We start from the raw sequence: 17,576 nt of genomic DNA on the forward strand, positions 1-17,576 counted from the left end.
AGTTGGCAAAGAAATCTACACTTTGGCCTAAAGGCTTGAGCTATCCTCAAAGTGACACTTTTAGCTTCCAAGGGTGTGGACTGCCTTGCTTCCTAGCTCCCTTGCATTTACTCAACTTGTCGTGACTTAGATGATTTAAAGCTAAAATCAGATTAGATGAGAATGATCATTTTTTGTGGGTATATGGCAATCAACTCCACTGTGGGAGCTGGATTCCAGACTAGCATCTGGGGACAGCATTGGGCCAAATAACATCACAGAGTGAATCTAAAAATGTTACAGCTTCATTAAAGTAATTTCAAACATTATTTTTCTTCCAAAAGAAATTGACTGTTCTCTAATGCATAGGCAAGAATCACAGCTTTTGAAAGGGAAAGGAATCTGCCCATCCACAAGGAAAGGATAAACATTTTCCATGAATGAAGTGCTAAGAAGCACATAGTAACAACTGATAAATTATTTATCATGCAATTCCTGCACTTATCTTAGTTTGTCACCTTGTAAAATAACAAGAATTTTAGGAAAGGCACCATTTCCCTGAAATGTTGGCCACATAAAAGTTTATCCTCATGTATTTAATGGGATGGGACTTTTTATAAGCCAGGTAGCAACAGGATGAGGGGACATGGTTTTAAACTGGAAGAGGGTAGATTTAGACTAGATATCAGAAAGAAATTCTTTTACTGTCAGGGTGGTGAGACACTGGAACAGTTTGCCCAACGAAGTTGTGAATGCCCTGTCCCTGGAAGCATTCAAGGCCAGGCTGGATGGGGCTGTGAGCAACCTGCTCTAGAGAGAGGTGTCCCTGCCTATAGGAGGGAGGTTGGAACTAGATGATCTTAAAGGTCCCTTCCAATCATTCTATGATTCCACGATTCTGTCTTCAAAATATCTGTTTCTGTCTGTGGTAATAAAACTAGCACTGCTAGCAGCTTGCATGTCAGAAACTAAAGCCTAACGAACATGCAATTAAGAATCACTCTTGCTACTAGAGATGAGTTCCTCGTAGACATGGAAATGCAGTAAGAGCAGGAAGAATGAAAACCTGGCTCGGCAGACCCCCCTTCCAGCTCTTAGCAAGCGGACAGACAAATGCAGCCCTTCTGAAAGCTAAAGCAATATTTCAAATCAAATAGAAAAATGAAAAGAATGACACACACACACACACCAAAAACTTTGGATAATCTAGAATACAAGATTAATAACGTATCTATTTTTTGAGCTGTTAAGCTCAAAGCTTTTTCCAAGTTAGACAAATTACTACTTCACTGTAATCTAAGATTTGTAACAGGGTCAGAGTATCTTTTATATCTGTTTTGTCCCTTGCCTGCTTCTAACTTTTTTTTCTTTTTACATCCTCACCCATATTCACAAGACTTTCTGATTCTGTATTAACAGAAAGAGAGGTAAAATAAATGTGTATCTCATGAACTATTGTCTTTACTGGCATGCCTTGTCATCACTGTGTAAAACTAACACCCATGTGGAAACATGACCAGCTGCCCAACAGGGATGCCTGTAGTCATACAGACACAAATATTCTGCAGGGAAGTGTCTGTTCATCAAGCTGCTTTCATTCCAAATGCTAAACAAATATTACTCAGCTCAGATTTGAGGGCCCAAAATGTCTTATAAGCTGCATGTCAGTGAATAAGGAGGGGATGAAAACTGAGAAATATGTGAGTGATTCATGAAATAGTGCAATATTTGAATGGGCTCTAAAGTATTTCACCTGTAAAGTTTCTGAAATATGCTAAGTGAATACTAATAGTTGAGAATATAATGTGGCAGAGGTTAGCTACGTTCATGCAAAATTCAGTTATGATAAGGCTTCTATTTTTCCTGTTAAGAGACTCCATACTCTTTAAAACATCAACAAGAAGAACCAAGAGGGAATTCCCTAAGGTCAGCTCTGAGGAAACATAAACCTCTAATTCAATAACTCTGCTACTGCACTGAAAAAGGCCTTATTATTGCAACATCCATATGGAGTCAATTGGACATTAATGACTAATCAATCCCTCCCCTTTCTATTCTACTTATAGTGTCACAAACCATGTTTAGATTAGCCCATTTCCTGCTTAGGATCGCTCAAGATGTCTTTTGTTCTTTCAGGGCTGGCCTGATGGAGGCAGCTTAAACAAACACACGACCCAAGTGGTGCAGGAGTTATAAACTGCCATATGTGAATGAACAAAGGGGCCATACTAAAGCCTTTTGTGGTATTTGTTAATGTTTTTCATCTGAGTTTAAAAAGACCTAATGACTTTGCGGTGAGCTGATGCATGTGGCTCGTGGCTTTGCAAAATGAAGGAAATTCTACCCAGTTATATATCAGCATATATTTTCCAAAGTGCCTTGTTTTCAGTTTTGGTGACAGTGAGTTTACTTTTTTAGTACATTTGTTCTACATATGCAAGCAAAATTCTTAATCTCAGTTAAAACACAGCAACAGTTTTCACAGCCACCCTCACAACCTGCATGTACGTCGTCCCCCATCTGAAAGTCAGGAGCTAAAATTAATAGTGAAATACATTCTGGGTGTAAAATCAAATCAACTGTTCTAGGCATACCAGTAGCAGCTCACTCACCAGTGTTCAAAGCTGAACTGTTAGTTGGGTCATATTAAGGGCTGAAACAATATTTCTAAACAAGCTATTATCACATTCATGCTGTGCAGCCAGCCATGCCCAAATCTACATTATTTAAATGAATCAAGGCCACTAAATGCAACTATTTTCTTGATGGCTTACACAAACAGTTTAGATTTCTTGACCACAATTGATGGCAAAATTAACCCGTATAGAAATCAAGGAGAGTACAGTTGAAACAATGAAATAATCTTAAATTTCATGGAATATTAACGCAGTTAGTGTGTAAGGACTGACCTAAAAGCCCTCAGTGGCCAACATAGCCCCACTTGTGCTGTAACACAAGAGTATGAGAAGTTATTCTCTGGAGATCCATGAAACTGGGATGAAGCAGCAACCTCTACTACAGATTTTGGAAGGAATTTAAGTGTCATAACATTTTTCAACCATATGCCACTTGCAGACTTCAAGATCCTTCACAGATAATTAATTAAATGCTAACAATATTGACAGAAAAAAAATGTGAAACACATGTAAGTTTATGGTTACTCAGCCTAAATAATGACATCAGAAGCACAGGATTGCCAGTCATCAAGTCTTACTACAGTGTACATCCCCACAAACACCATTCTTGTGTCCTTTCAGTATTTCATTCTGTACTCAGGTGAGGAAAGTAAAGTTCCACAGAAAGATAAAAAGGGACAAAATTATCATGAGAAATATTGCTAATAGTTATCATTATTGTATGAAAAAAAAATCTGTTGATACTGCAATTTGTGTTTTTCATTGTCAGAGAAAAGCTTTAGCCCTCTGAAATTACTGTCAAAGTCAGAACACTACAAAGAACAGTGTCTTTAACACAAACATGTTCTCATAAGAGCTGCAGATTTATTGCCAGTGGAGACGTTACCTACATAATTTCAAATTTCTCCTGACATGACAGCGTCACCTAGAACATCTGGAAAACTGATTCTAAAACACAGAGGTTAATTTTGCAATCTTCAGACATCCCTAACAGTTTTAAAGAAAATCCTGCCTGAGCAAGGGCTATGGGACAAGATCCATTCATATTTCACTCAATGCTTTGTTTTGTTCTGTTTTGTTTTAAGATGGAGAAATGACAGACAGGAATTCACCACAGAGAAAAAGGCAGCCTGACTTCATATTTGACGGATGCATTGTTCAAGGTGTGGCTGAGCACTGTTAATGAGCAACTTTGCTTGCTGCTTTGTAGCAAAATAGTGAATTTCAAAAGCTTAGGTATGGCGTGGTTTTTAAAATGGATTTATGTTGAACATTGAGAGAGAGCTTTAAAAAGCCACCTCCCTCAAATTGTGTGATATCCATGAAATACAGAAAACTTTGCAAAAGGTTTTAACACGTGTTGGAATCACTGCAATTGTGGCCCATATCCTGGGTTAAATCTGTAATTGAATTTGGCACCTTCCAGCATACGCAACATCATTCTTTGTATCAATACAACTGACAATACAACTCCTTTCCACCCAGTGTTTGCTATTCTCACTTGTCATATCATGTCAGTAATTAGATTGCAAGGACCTAGGACTTGGGTATGCGTATGCCATTTCTTCTTGCCTTTCACATGAAGTGCTGAAATTATGATAATTAATAATGTAATTAGTTAATAATATAACACAAAGGGAGAGAGACAAAAGCAGCATGATAAAGTTGTAATTCCATGGGTAATAACAAATGTTAGAAAAAACTCTTAAGGCTAATTTTTCAAATATTCTGCACCTGCATATTTGGGACTTGTGAGTGAAGTCAAGATATTTTTTTACAAACAAGGCATGTCCAAATATGTTGCCACATTTACCTGATTTGGATTTTAAAAAGATGGGGTATTTGCCAAGAAATAGGGACTAACACGAAAAATTACAAATGACCTTTTAGAAAAGCTGCACTTCCTGTGAAATTGTAGCTACCCAATCATAAACATTATCATTTAATATTTGCAGAAGCTGTGAAGGTACCGCAATGCCCACCCCACAGACATTTTGGACCACCAATTCTCTAAAATTAAACTACAGATGAAGAAAATATTGTCCCCTTGCTACTTAGTTTTATAGAAAAGACTTGCATAGATACTTGGCATGTCTATATGGAAGAAAAGCAGATGTTTTTAAACACGTTGCTATTGCTGAGATACTAAGGTTCTTGGAGGAGAAAATGGCACACAGGTTATATTTAGAAAAATAGAGAGTTGTAAAAAGAAGAGAACTTGTCTGGAAGCCGTACAGTGCTCTTTCCTTAATGTATTAATATCCCCGCCCTGTTGCTTTACTCAAGGAAGTAAGAAAAAGGGGCAAGATTCCCCCCTCCTCCATAAAGCACAACAGTGGATTTCTCCATCAGCTGAAAGTTCACTTCTGCCTGAAAATTTCATACTATTTTAAGCAGCTTCAACCTCCTTTTCCAATACTGGACCACAAGAAAGATATGTACAGAGCTATAAGAATCAGGACCACGGGTTTTTTGATACCTGTGGTGGCTGTATGTGGACCTCAGAGTGTGAAACAATGTTTTAACCCACTGAACTACTATATTTAATTTTTCCCTCACTCCACTTAAAAGTAGCTAAGCAAACTGATGCTTTCAGCATTTGTGACGATAATTTTCTCATGGGCAAAGATTTTCTGTACAAAACTGCAGCCCACGGTTACTTTTACAGCTTTGTTCTGAATTCCTTAAAAAAAAATTTTTTTTTGTACTGTATAGTGGAAACTGTGACAAGCTTTAACTGTATTGTGGCAATGGGCACCCCTGAATAAAACTGAGTATTGGAACAGTGGCTGTACAATATTAGAAATGAAAATTAGAATTTTTAAAATAAAAGTGCTATTCTAGAAGAATCAATTACTGTAACACAGGAACAGCAAACAAAAAGCCTGATCTTTAGCAGTTGGAAAAAATGCCTCAGACAGTTGAAAATCAAAAGGTAACACTCACAGAGAACATCCAGATTTATAATGCTGAAAGTGAGAAGCATACTACATGTTTAATATTAGCGTCTTGAGAGGAGTAGGTTTCAATGCAATAGGAAAAACCACTCCACACACCCTCTGCTCAGATTTTTCAGTTCTCAGAGTGGGAGTTCCCTTTGTAAAATGTTATTGGGATGCTGGCAACAAGCTTCATAAAGTGGTTAACATCAGAAAAGTGATGGGATGGTTCTTAACAACAGAAGGTCTTATTCCTATCCCGTTTGCCAACACTGAGTTACTCCAGGGCTGAGGCCTGGAGTACAACTGAATACAACAGAAATCTGTGCCTAAGTTTTTTATCACAGATTCCTGATCTGTTATGAGTTATTCTGAAAAATATGGGCATATCACTGAAATTGCAGGCATAATCAAATAGATTCATATGTGTTAAAAGTGGCAACCACAATGAATGAAAACCACGTTTAGCATCTGGTCTAATTAATCAAGATATTAATAAGTCATTGTAATTTAAACAATAAAGATATACTTAAGAGAATTTTTTTAAAAAGGCCTATAACAAGAATTCAGAGGAATAAAAATTCCAGTGCTTAAGCTTACTGCACACTCTCTGGAAACACTTCTTTGTTTTCAGACAGCTTTCACTGTTTTCTGATTTTCATCTTTCCCTTCTCAACTGCCATGGCAACTATTACAAATATTTATGTGCGACAAATACTGGCGTGGAGAGGCATTCTTTCCTCCAGTATTTATGAAGCGCTGTCACAAAAGTAGGCGATGCTTTGTCATGCATGTACTACCTTCTGTTTACACCTCTACATAGGAGGGTGTTAAACAAGTTACCTCACGGGTTTGGACTGTGTTGGCAGCCTGCCAGGATTGATCTGCCTGCAAAAATATGGCTCCCTTTCACCTACCTCTTCAGCCGATCAAAGCCAACCTCCTTTGGAGTTAAGAAGGAACTGTCTCGTCCTTTTGTATAAGCAGGTATTTGCTGTCGGGCATACGTGAGCATGTTGGAGATTTAAGTATATGATAGAGGTACTCCTTTAAGAAGCAATGATCTGCTTTTTTCTGAAGCGATTTGCAAAATGCAGGCACTTGTCACAATGCCTGCTCTACCACTGGGACAGTAGAAATTAAGTTTTGACAGATGGACATTTTTGGAGCTGGACAAGGTGGCAGCTTCTCCTTACCCTTATGTTATCAGCCTGGTACTACTTCTGTTAATCCTTTTGTGTGTGTGTTTCTCCTCAGAAGGCTAAGAAACTACCTTCCACGTTGGAAAAACTCACTGTGTTTCCCCAGTTAGCTCATTTCTCTCCTCCATCAGTGACTCCATGTTCAGTGCTGCTCTGCTGCCATTGCAATCCCTCGTCTGCTCACTACATTCTGAAAATGGTTTGAATCTGTGAGGATTTCTAACACCATTTCTTTCCTCCTCTTTCATTCAATTTCCCTTGTTTTTGGGCTAGCATTATCTCTCCTTGTGGTAGAAAATGCCTTGCAATGTGGCTAGCTAAAGTCAAATCTGAATGGGAAGTTGACAGCATTCTATGGACATAAAAAGAGCAATTGCAGTAATGGCAACATTGAGCAAATCCTGGACTTTGTATGCTGATCAGCAAATGCACTGTCTGAAATACTACAGAACTGGATTCTCACACTTATTACTGAATAGAAATAAAAGTAAAGTTGAGCTTATGCTCCTGTACAACAATCTTGGGTTCAGTTCCAAAATCAGGTTCAGACCAAAACCTGCATATATCTGAATAGGAATTAATAAGATTAAGCTAGGGCTTACTACTGCAATTAGCATGTTACCAATGGTTATGCAGTGTGCAATTTGGCTTGCCTTCAACCTTTTTGATGAATGGTCAAAAATACCATGACCAAACATGTAAGGCTTAAAGCCACATTTCAAACAGTGACTTGGTATATAGAAAAACACAATCTTTAAACCAGGGAACCTACACATAAAAGTAGGCAGCAGGCTGAGAAAGTGTGGTCATATGCACTAATGAGGGCAGAGACACTAAAAAGTTTATTTGACTAGAAGATGGGCTGGTACCAAGCCCAAGTTGAGGGCTCCAAGATACATCTTAATGACTGACTTAACATCTAGCATCTATGTTCATAGCAAAGGTGATCTTTGGGAGATTTTGAAAAGTAATAGTCTAATACAAGAATAAAGTAAATACATAGATAAAGTGTACAGGCAGATCCCACAATCTTACTATAAAATCCTTTTTTTCTCCACTAGTAGGGATGGGTCTATTCCTCCTAACTGTGGATCACTGCTTATCACACTCTGGCAGATTAGTATCAAAGGAAGAATCAGCAAGTGCTAAGCAAAGCTTACAGACTCAGAAAGACTACCATATAAGAAATACAACAAATGAAAATATCAAAACAGGACTCAGAAGAAAAGAGCTTTGTGTACTTTGTCCCATCTTATGAGGCCAAATATTTAACTAGTAAGCCCCTGATTCTAACGTATAAACACAAACAAACACTGAACTTGGAACAAAATGTTAATGCTAATATGGCATTTTCATCTGTTTCCAGTTGCTTTATGAAAGTGAATTTGGCTTCACAATGCATCTATTTTTTCATATTGGAAAACAGGACACAGAGAAGTTATTTCTCTTTTACAAAATCACGTAGTGAGGCAATGGCAAAACAATAACATTCAGATGTTGTTGCCCTGAGCCCAGGATCCAATCAAGAAAACCGTATTTAAACAGATCAAATTCTTTGGCAGGAATGACGATCAGATCTTGATGGAATTTGAATCTCTACAACTGCTTAAGGAAACTACAGCATACGTTAAGGTACAATCAGTAATTGTCAACAGAAACATTAAGTCTATTCTGCAGATTACTATCTACTACTAAGCAAAATCTTAGCATATTTCCTACAAATTTTCCATAGCATTTCACCACAAGCATAAAAAGTAAAAGGGTCGTTAAACATAGTGTGTTACACATGCATGAGATGTATGTGGTTCAATAGAGGCAGCACCATCACCAACAGTGAAATGAATTTCTTTTTTAAACATGAACCAACAAAATGTATTCAGAACATCCAAGGTTCTAAGATAAAATACTTTAAATTTTAAATAAACTAAAAATACTCTAAATACTTTAGGCTCCCCCACCTGGAATTTAACAATGACCTCTTGCCTATACTCTACCAAATTCTGGTCAGTTGATGCATGCCAGTCACATTCGAAGAGGAGCTTTAGCTATGGACAGATTCAAAGCTGTCTCAGTGTCCTCATGCCAGTTAGCAATTCTTCAGTACCTGACAGTCTCAAATGTTCAAAATTATGAAGCTGCCTACACAAATAACAGTTCCTTAAAAATTATGAGTTTTGAAGGAAAAAAATCTTGCTTAGCTCTATATCTGGCTGTTTATAATTTCACATACCAGTTGCCGAACATTTATGAGAGTCTCAAATCATGGTGTTTTTTTTTTTTTAATTCTGACAACTACAATGGTATTATCCACTTTAATATGACAACGTGGATTTCCAGGTAATGATACACTTCTAAGAGCTGGGAATTATTCATCAAATGGTGTCACAGTCAGCAGCAATGTTTTTGTATACAGTCTGAACATGACTTTTAATATAGGTAGCCCAGTCCTGACGGTAACTAAGGAAGTAATGGAGATGCTGGTTTATGTCATATTTAATATAAAATTCTTATAGATAATTATCAGGCCTCCATTTAGATGACAGGTCACTCAGAATAATACAAGCTTTGAATACAGCTTCATATGCAAATTCATCTCTGAAAGGACAACGTTAGTCCTTTTACGTTTAGTCCTGGTTGCCGTTAGTCTAAAAAATGTTTCACACACTGGTCAGGGATAACAAGTACAAGGCCTAATGTTCATTCTGCAGTGTCCTTTCAGATTTATGTCTTTCTAATTTCATAAAGTCAAACGTAAAAAATTTCAAGATTTCTCTTATAATTCATGTTTTGAAAAATTACACATGTAGTTTCAAATTGTGATCAATAACCAAATACCACAAGCACTCCTAGAATTAAAGGGAAATGTGATTCAGATCCTGTCAGAGTCAGATCTCTGCCATACATTATAGATAAGAGATAAGGAATAGACAGAAATCATTGCTAGATACTATTACAAAGGAACTCCATAAACCAAAAAAGCTTGCTGATATTTCTTGCAACAAATTACTTGAACCTTAAAGGCTGTGTCAAAGCTATGAGACCCAGGAGCACTTCCCAGATCTTGTCTGTCTCGGCTGCATGCTGAGAAGAGACAGACATGTACCATGTCTCTGCACACTTAGTTTCCTTTGGAAATACAAGTGCGCAGGTAGACATGGAGTGGAACTGTAGAACTGCACTCCCACAGCTCCCTTGGTGCACATCAGCAAGGGATAAGGATGCAGTTCAAACCGCCTTTCTTCGCAGTTTATTGCCAGCAATACAACTAAACTTGGACTCCTTGGTTCAGGAACTTCTTTGTACCCTTCCCCCTAAAAAAGCCCTCTACAGACAGTTGATATGTCTTTTCTAAATATATTTCATAGTTTTGAAGTTTGAAAATTCTGGTGACGGAAGTAAACCATCTGAAAGATCTAAGCCATGCACTCACTGTCACAGATTCATTTGGACCTCATAGATCTGATGAAAAAAGGAAGGGAGTCTAAAGCTGGCCACCAGTATGTTACTTGGGAAATGTTTATTTTCTATATGACTACATAAAAGTAAACAACAAGAGATAAGTATCAGCTAAAAAATGTCTATAGCAATGTGCACTCAAATAATATATAAAATAAAACTGGTAAAGATCAAAATTAAGTAACAAGGACAAAACAGAAAGGAAGGTTTGTGAAACACACCAAGCCTTAGAAGGTTATGATGATGATCATTAGGAATCTTTGACATGCACTTGAGACTGTGACCTCGGCAACACACTACAATGCAGCCACAAAACTCTCTTCTTAGAGGAGGCTGAAGGAAAAGTTTTCAAGTTCCTTAGTAAGCCGATGTTCAAACAGACACACATACACGAGCACAAAATATTGGCAATGTATAAAAAACTCTGGGACATAACAGATCTAGGAAGGTTTGTAGTATCCTTCATGGCAATTGGGAAGAAGTTGTTATATTTGAAAACGAACAGAGCCTGTAGAATGGTATATAACATGAGAGGCAGCAGTTTAGCTGCTGACATTTCAGCAGGACTGCTTTCAATAGGCTTCTACTCTAAGAGATGCCACATTTGAAGCGTCACCACCTGGCTAGCTTGCCAAAGAAGCAAAACTTGGGTGATATTTTGAAGGTCTTTTTTATATCCAGCTAATGTCTAAGTTCACCTCGTCTATAACTAGAAGGACAAATAAACGGCTCAGTTTGAAATCCTGCCAGTGTTTTTCACATCTCAGCAGAGGTACTGGCCCAGCATCTCTCTTCCAGAGACATCTCTTGGCTGCTAAACAAAGTATGGAAATCTGAATCCATTCATGAACTCAAATTTCCCATGTGGCAACACACCATACCTCAAGCTGCCCCACCAGCTCTGAAAAGACTGTCCTTAAACCGGCACACATCACTGTATCCTGGGGGACATATGTCAGAGTTTCATTGTGCACTATCCAGTAAAAAGAGAGGCTGTTGGTATCATGAGGTCTATAAGGATACTAAATTAATAATACCAGAAAGAGGATGGTTGAATTGAAGGAAATGATTTAAACTTAGACAGTTGACAGATACTTTGGAACCAATAACTGTGTATGTATCTGTAAGTATCCTGTTGCAACTTTTCATTCCAACTGAGGAAAAAAATACTCTTCAAGATGTTGTAACATGAGATGTTGTAGAAGGATGGGAACTCCTTCTCAATTCAGTTTATAAATAAATAATGAGTCATCAAGCACTTTTTAAAGTCCATGCATTTCCAAAGTCTTTTTTCCAGAAGCAAAAAAAACCAAAAAACAAAAAACACGGAATCTGAAAAATTATTGGTTTTATAATGATCTATTAAAAAATATGTATAAATATATACATATACATACACAGGGAACATCTGAAATGTTTCAATAAGATGTTAGCCTCCTAATGAATATTATTTGTAATAAACAATTGATGAGCTTCAATCACTATCTTATCTTACTGTTATGGAGACCAGAAAGCTTGATTATGAAAACTCACTTAACATTAAATGTTTAAGCAAAGACACGAAGGCATGTGCTCATAGGACATGGCAGTTCCACCTGACAAGCTTTAAGCCCATAAATAGGAATATTTTGCTGTAGTAAATTGGAGTGTTGCTATACTTCTGTATGGATCAGTCAATATAGGAACCTCTTGGATCTCAACATTTCTGCATTGTGTACACGTACTTGTCATAGGCTCTTTAGATTTACTGAGGGACTTTTTAAGGACAACATATGTGAGTTGCCAATCAAGGCTTTAAGTTTTTTTTATCATAGGCATATCACTACTTGTACAGTAAAGAAAAGGTAACAATTACATGTGCTGATGTTTTCAGACTTCCAAAAGAAAGGAAAATTTGTGAGGTCTTATCTAAACCATTTATTTTTGGGTCACAAGGATAAGAACAGAATATGTGTTCAGATAAATATCTATACAGAAAACATGAATGTATTTTTATCAGACAAATTCTGTCTATATTTCAAAAATCATTTTTAAATAGCCCTATTGGTCAACAGTCATAAGTTTGTCTTCTTTTGATTGAAGACAAAAGTAAATTGCAAACTTGTCAAATATTTGGATATTAACAGAAAATAATTAGAGACATTTTAACCTTTTCCTGACAAACAGTGGTATAACTAGAACTTGCTAAGTAAAAAAAAAAAAAAAGAAGTAAACTGAAGTGGCAAGATGGCATTTTTGCTGAGTAGTAGATTAATCTCACTACAGTAACTGGTAGGTTTCGTATCTACCCACATGCCTTCTTGCAATGCATCATAGGATTATACACTTTCTGAGATTAAAATCTGTCTTGAGAAACACTGATTCCCACCTGACACTGCCTGACATACTGAATAAATCAATAAAATCTGTGCAAATGCACCGAAGTTTTATATTGTGTATAAGACATTCATATAGAGAATGTGAAATATTTTTACACTATCTCTTGACAGCTGTCTGTCTTTGTACTGCAAAGCAGTACTTTTAATGGACCCACCCTTTGCCACATAGTTACTAAAATCTTAAATTAAAAAAAACAAACGTGCTGCCCTGGAGCAGCTAGAGGATATCTATGACGCTGGCAGCATTTCAGCTACACAACCATTCTGTGATGCAGTGTTGAATAACCCACAGTAGAAATTGCAACTCACCTTCTGCATCTTCTGGCCTTGTAAGATCAATGACACCAGGGCCCAGTTTTCCATCCTCATTGGGTTTCCCTGTTAACTGTGGGCCTAAATTCTCAAATCTTGTTCTTTCCTGGAAGAGAACAGAAATAGTCTTAATGCTCTATGCATGTTAGTTCTCTTTGTGTGCCTGTGCATGTATGCATGCAGTGACATGTGCCTTGTTTTTTAAATACCAACAATGAGTGCATTTAATTAGAAATTTAACTCAGAGACTATTTTTTACAGATTCTGAACGTTTGCATTTATGAAAATCAGTTTTAAATGTGAAACATATACAGAAGCTTTGAAATTATTTTGATCTGCACTGCCATAATGCATAGATGATTGTACATGCAAATACAAAACACACTTGGCAGGAAACAGTACTGATCGATGCTGCTCACTTTGCCTTACCACATATTTCTAACTTAAACTGGAAAAGACAGTCAACATTTGGGAGATGTAAAAATTCAGAAATTGAAAGAATTTGTATTAAAAAATAATCCTAGTATAATAGGGGGAAAACAACAACAACAACAACAACAACAACAACAACACTTCTCTCCACTATGAGAATCAGTTTAGCCATCAGACCTCAAAGAAAACACAAGTCTAAATTTTATGCGAGTTTTTCAAAGACAAGTATTTTAAAGAAGTTATAATAGATTACAGAAATGATAGTATTATTTCATCTGGGAATTTAAATTGAACCTCAGTGGAAGAGAAACCTAAGGGGTTAAGAGGAGAAACGGAGAGGGAAGTGGAAGGGGAAGGGAAAAGGATAGTGAAAGGAAAGGAAAAAAGAAAGAAGTGCAAGCTCGTAGGAAAAATAAAGTACGAAAAGCTTTTGAAAGCTGAAGACCTTCATAGGAAAGTTGAAACTGGAAACTGAAAGGTATTTTATGTGTTAACCCAGTTAGTTCTTCAATCAGCTACTGGACAAGGTCGCTACAATTGACAGCATAGAACCGTCCCACAATAGAAGTCTCTGTAGTGCTGCATATCAGTAGCAAAGCATTCAATGGTTATCATTAATTTAGCATTCTCATTTGAAGGAACATAACATGTTTTCCCTCTTGCCTTGTTGTTACCTCTTCAGACTAAACTTGGCATTATGTTGTACTTGTGAATGAATGAAACCTTGTTGTTCATTACTACGAAACAATATTAAATGTCATGTCAGCTTGAATTTACAGACATGAAATACCAGCTTTCAGCTCTACGAACAGTTTCTCCATGTTATACTTAATGCATTATGCAGAAGTAGAGTGCTGATTGCTGTTCAGTCTATTGTTCAATGACCTAGTTCTGTGCTGTGTATGCAAGACATAAAGGAAAAGACTATAAGTTTCTCTCCTGCAAAATGGTTGGAAACTTGCAAATGTTCTTATGGACCAAACATACGTGATGGCCTTGACTTCTCATTCGCTCCACCTCGAAATATTTATTTGTATTATCTCTGTATTTTAATAGTATGCTTCAGTAATAAGACCTATCAGCCAAGCAGTTCAGGAATTCTTTTGATTCTCCATCCTTTTTATTCCTCCAATCATGGATTATTATTGTTATTGTCAAATTTGCAGGGGAAGGAAAAAAAGCAAAAAACAAAACAAAACAAAACAAAAAAAACCCCCCAAAACAAAAAAACCCTGATGCTGGATTTGCTACAACATGTAGCTCAAGCATTTCAGGTACTAGCTCAGTTTCTAAAAGTTTATCAGAATCTTCTAATCATAACAAAACTGCTCTACAACTGATATTCACTTAACTTAATAACTTATTTCCTTTGTAAAATCGGTGGCTGATGAAGGAGCATATGTACACAATGAAACTCACAGAAAAAAAAAGGAGTTACAAATGAAATGTGTCTGTAGAAATGCGCTGTAATACTTGAGGCCCAATATTGTACTGAATGACGCTGTGCAATGTAACAATACATCCTGAACCATCAGGATGGGATCGGTTTTACTGGTAGAGAGAATAAAAAAGAAGCTTATCAAAGATTCTGCATTCCATTGCAAAAGGCTGATTTGCAGTTGAGATAAAAACAAAGATCAGTACTAAGAAAACAGCTTTTCACATACATATTTTCTCTTCCAAAATATTTGCACTAAAAGCTTTTTCTTAAGGATGTTAACACAGCACCTGCAGTACTCTTGGAAGAACAGCCTTTAAATGTGTTTCAGAAGAAATACCTTTCTGCCATAAAAATCAACAGACCCTGCTACATATCAATATGCACATTTGAAATATCTTTCTAGTCATTCATTCTCTTTGATTTTACCAGAAAATATTCTCTTGGAAAAAAAAAAAAAAAAGAGGAAAAAGAAAAAAATAAAGTTTCCAAAGAATATCAATATTTTGACACAGAAGGAGAAAAAAAGGAGAATTAAATGATAAGGTTTGGGAACAGCAGAACAAAAGCACTTATATCATGAAAATACCTGCTCTTGTCAAACAAAGATGTATTCACAGTTACTACATAACCTCTTCCTTCTAATTCATGAAAAGCCATAACAAAGCTAAGTACATTTCAATCTTTGAATACCTTCTAAAGACATTTATGTGATTGCCCTTTTTAACTAAAAATAATCTTCATGAGCAACTGTAGCAAAAAAAAAAAAAAAAAAAAGTCAGTATCTGCACTGGGGTTACACAAATCCAGGAGAAATGTAAAAAAAATTGGACGTCACTCAATACTAATAATGCTTTTATCTAGTAGATGCATTCACAATTCAGTGAAATGCAACAAATTCATCTGAAATTTGAGTTCGTCCTAAAGAGAATAGTTATTTGAAGATCAGTTCTGCACATAGTATTCCTTTATGAACCGAAAGAGAGACACCTTCATTTAAAATAAGTACCCATTGTTGCTAACACATGGATTATTGTTGCACATATCACTGCTGGATATATTGTTACCCCTCTCCTACCTGCATTAATTGAAAATTCTGGTGAGTTTGCAACAAAGTGCACCACTATGGACAGTGCAAGTGTTTTATTTCCTGTGAAGAAGCATTTTGGATGTCTTTATTTTTTACTTTTTTTCTTTTACTGGCTCTGGACCTCATACTGTATAGTTACATTAAGTTTTCCTATTAAAATCTAGGAGAAAGGGTTTAGGACATGGCACTGACAACCTCTTCTCATGTGACTAGACCAACACAGTCACTTGGGGTTCACATAGAAAACCCAGAGCTCTTTCAAGCACAGTTCAAATCCTTTGTGCTTCTGTTTATTCTGAACACAGTGTGAAAATGATAATGTCTTTAAAATGAGAAAAAGACAAGATTCTTCTTAAGATCCAAATCTTAATTTTCCATTCTGTGATGTTATTAGGCACTTATTTATGCATTGCCAGTCACAAACATGCAGAAAACGTAAAAGTTATTGAAAAAATTAAAGTCTGCTCAACTGTCTTGCAGGACTGTTGGTTCTCTAAGTGCTTTGAAATTATGATGTATGAGGTAGATGTTGCATATTAAATAAAGATATTTAAATTATAAAGCCCCCGTTAGTGAGAGCTGATGAATGTTAAATGTTATGAGCCACAAGGCTGTGGCATCCATCATATTCACATATTATCACAGTCAGTGATGGAGCAGCCCCAGTGATGACAGATAGACTGCTAGATAGTTATCCCTTATTTCCAGAGTCGCCGAGCAAGCCTATCAACCCCTTTGGCATTATTTTTAGCTTTGCATTAAATTAGCAATTTTCCATCACGTTCTGGCAGAAAGTATCAATTCCTTCTTCACAAGAGGAAGGTAGAAGAATGATTTACTACAGCAAGGAGGAGAGGAAAGAGGAACAGTTGCCCCTTCCTCTGAAAAGGCTGTGAACTTCAAATGACTAGAAACAAATATAAAATTGTGATCTCATGAAAGAACAGCAATGAAACAGTAAGCACACAATAATGGCTTTTCTCTGCACTTAGATAAAAGCTGAATTTTTGATGTGCACAGTATATTTTCATAAAATTTTATATACTATGTTTTATACACTTATTGGCTATTCCATAATAATGTGTGTGCTAACAGTAAAATTGCTCTTAAATTTATGTGTGTTATTTATACGTTCCCACGTAACAATGCTTTTTGTTGTAAAAAATATTCTGTTTATTAATGTAACTTTACAACCACTGCATCCAAGATCCGTGGTAAATTAACGACATTTTTATTATTTTATAGTGTCATTAAATTTTTACTGATCACTCCATCAAACTGAAGCAATAAAGGCCATAATGCAAACTGGGACACTTAGATCAGGGGAGCAGGAAGGCATTCCATATAGTCTGAAGTAAACGGCTTGCTGTAAATGATATTTATACCATCTTTAAGGATGTGAGAATACTTGGACAAGTTTGGCAAAACTGTTTCTGTAGTACTATGGATTGTGTACTTAAATAACAGTTTACTTGCCAGGAAGACAAGTTTTTTTCAAACCATATGCGAGAAGATGACTGATTGCATCCATCTCTTGAAAAATAATATATGAAATGTAATAATACACTGGGCACCCCTCCCTTCTGGATTACCAAGACTGATCCGACTATACCCATGCCTCAAATTATTTCAACATGCTTGCTTTTTCCACATCTGAAATGTGTGCTCAGACTGAAATGGAAAATGGCATGCACGCTGATCGTTGTGTGAAAGA

The 17,576-nt window shown here is 36.5% G+C and overlaps 1 protein-coding gene across 18 annotated transcripts in view; it reads right to left on the minus strand.

Annotated features, from left to right (window-relative positions):
- The window catches only part of SOX6 (SRY-box 6), a 404,747-nt gene that overhangs the window by 20,716 nt on the left and 366,455 nt on the right, over nt 1-17,576 (minus strand). For all 18 annotated transcript variants that reach the window (XM_025150674.3, XM_025150677.3, XM_040700840.2 and 15 more), the window contains one exon: nt 12,900-13,008. In XM_025150674.3, coding sequence (XP_025006442.1) covers nt 12,900-13,008 — 109 coding nt within the window. The remainder of the gene's footprint in view (nt 1-12,899; nt 13,009-17,576) is intronic.

This window comes from Gallus gallus, chromosome 5 (assembly GCF_016699485.2).
Source record: "Gallus gallus isolate bGalGal1 chromosome 5, bGalGal1.mat.broiler.GRCg7b, whole genome shotgun sequence".
Lineage (NCBI taxonomy): Eukaryota > Metazoa > Chordata > Aves > Galliformes > Phasianidae > Gallus > Gallus gallus.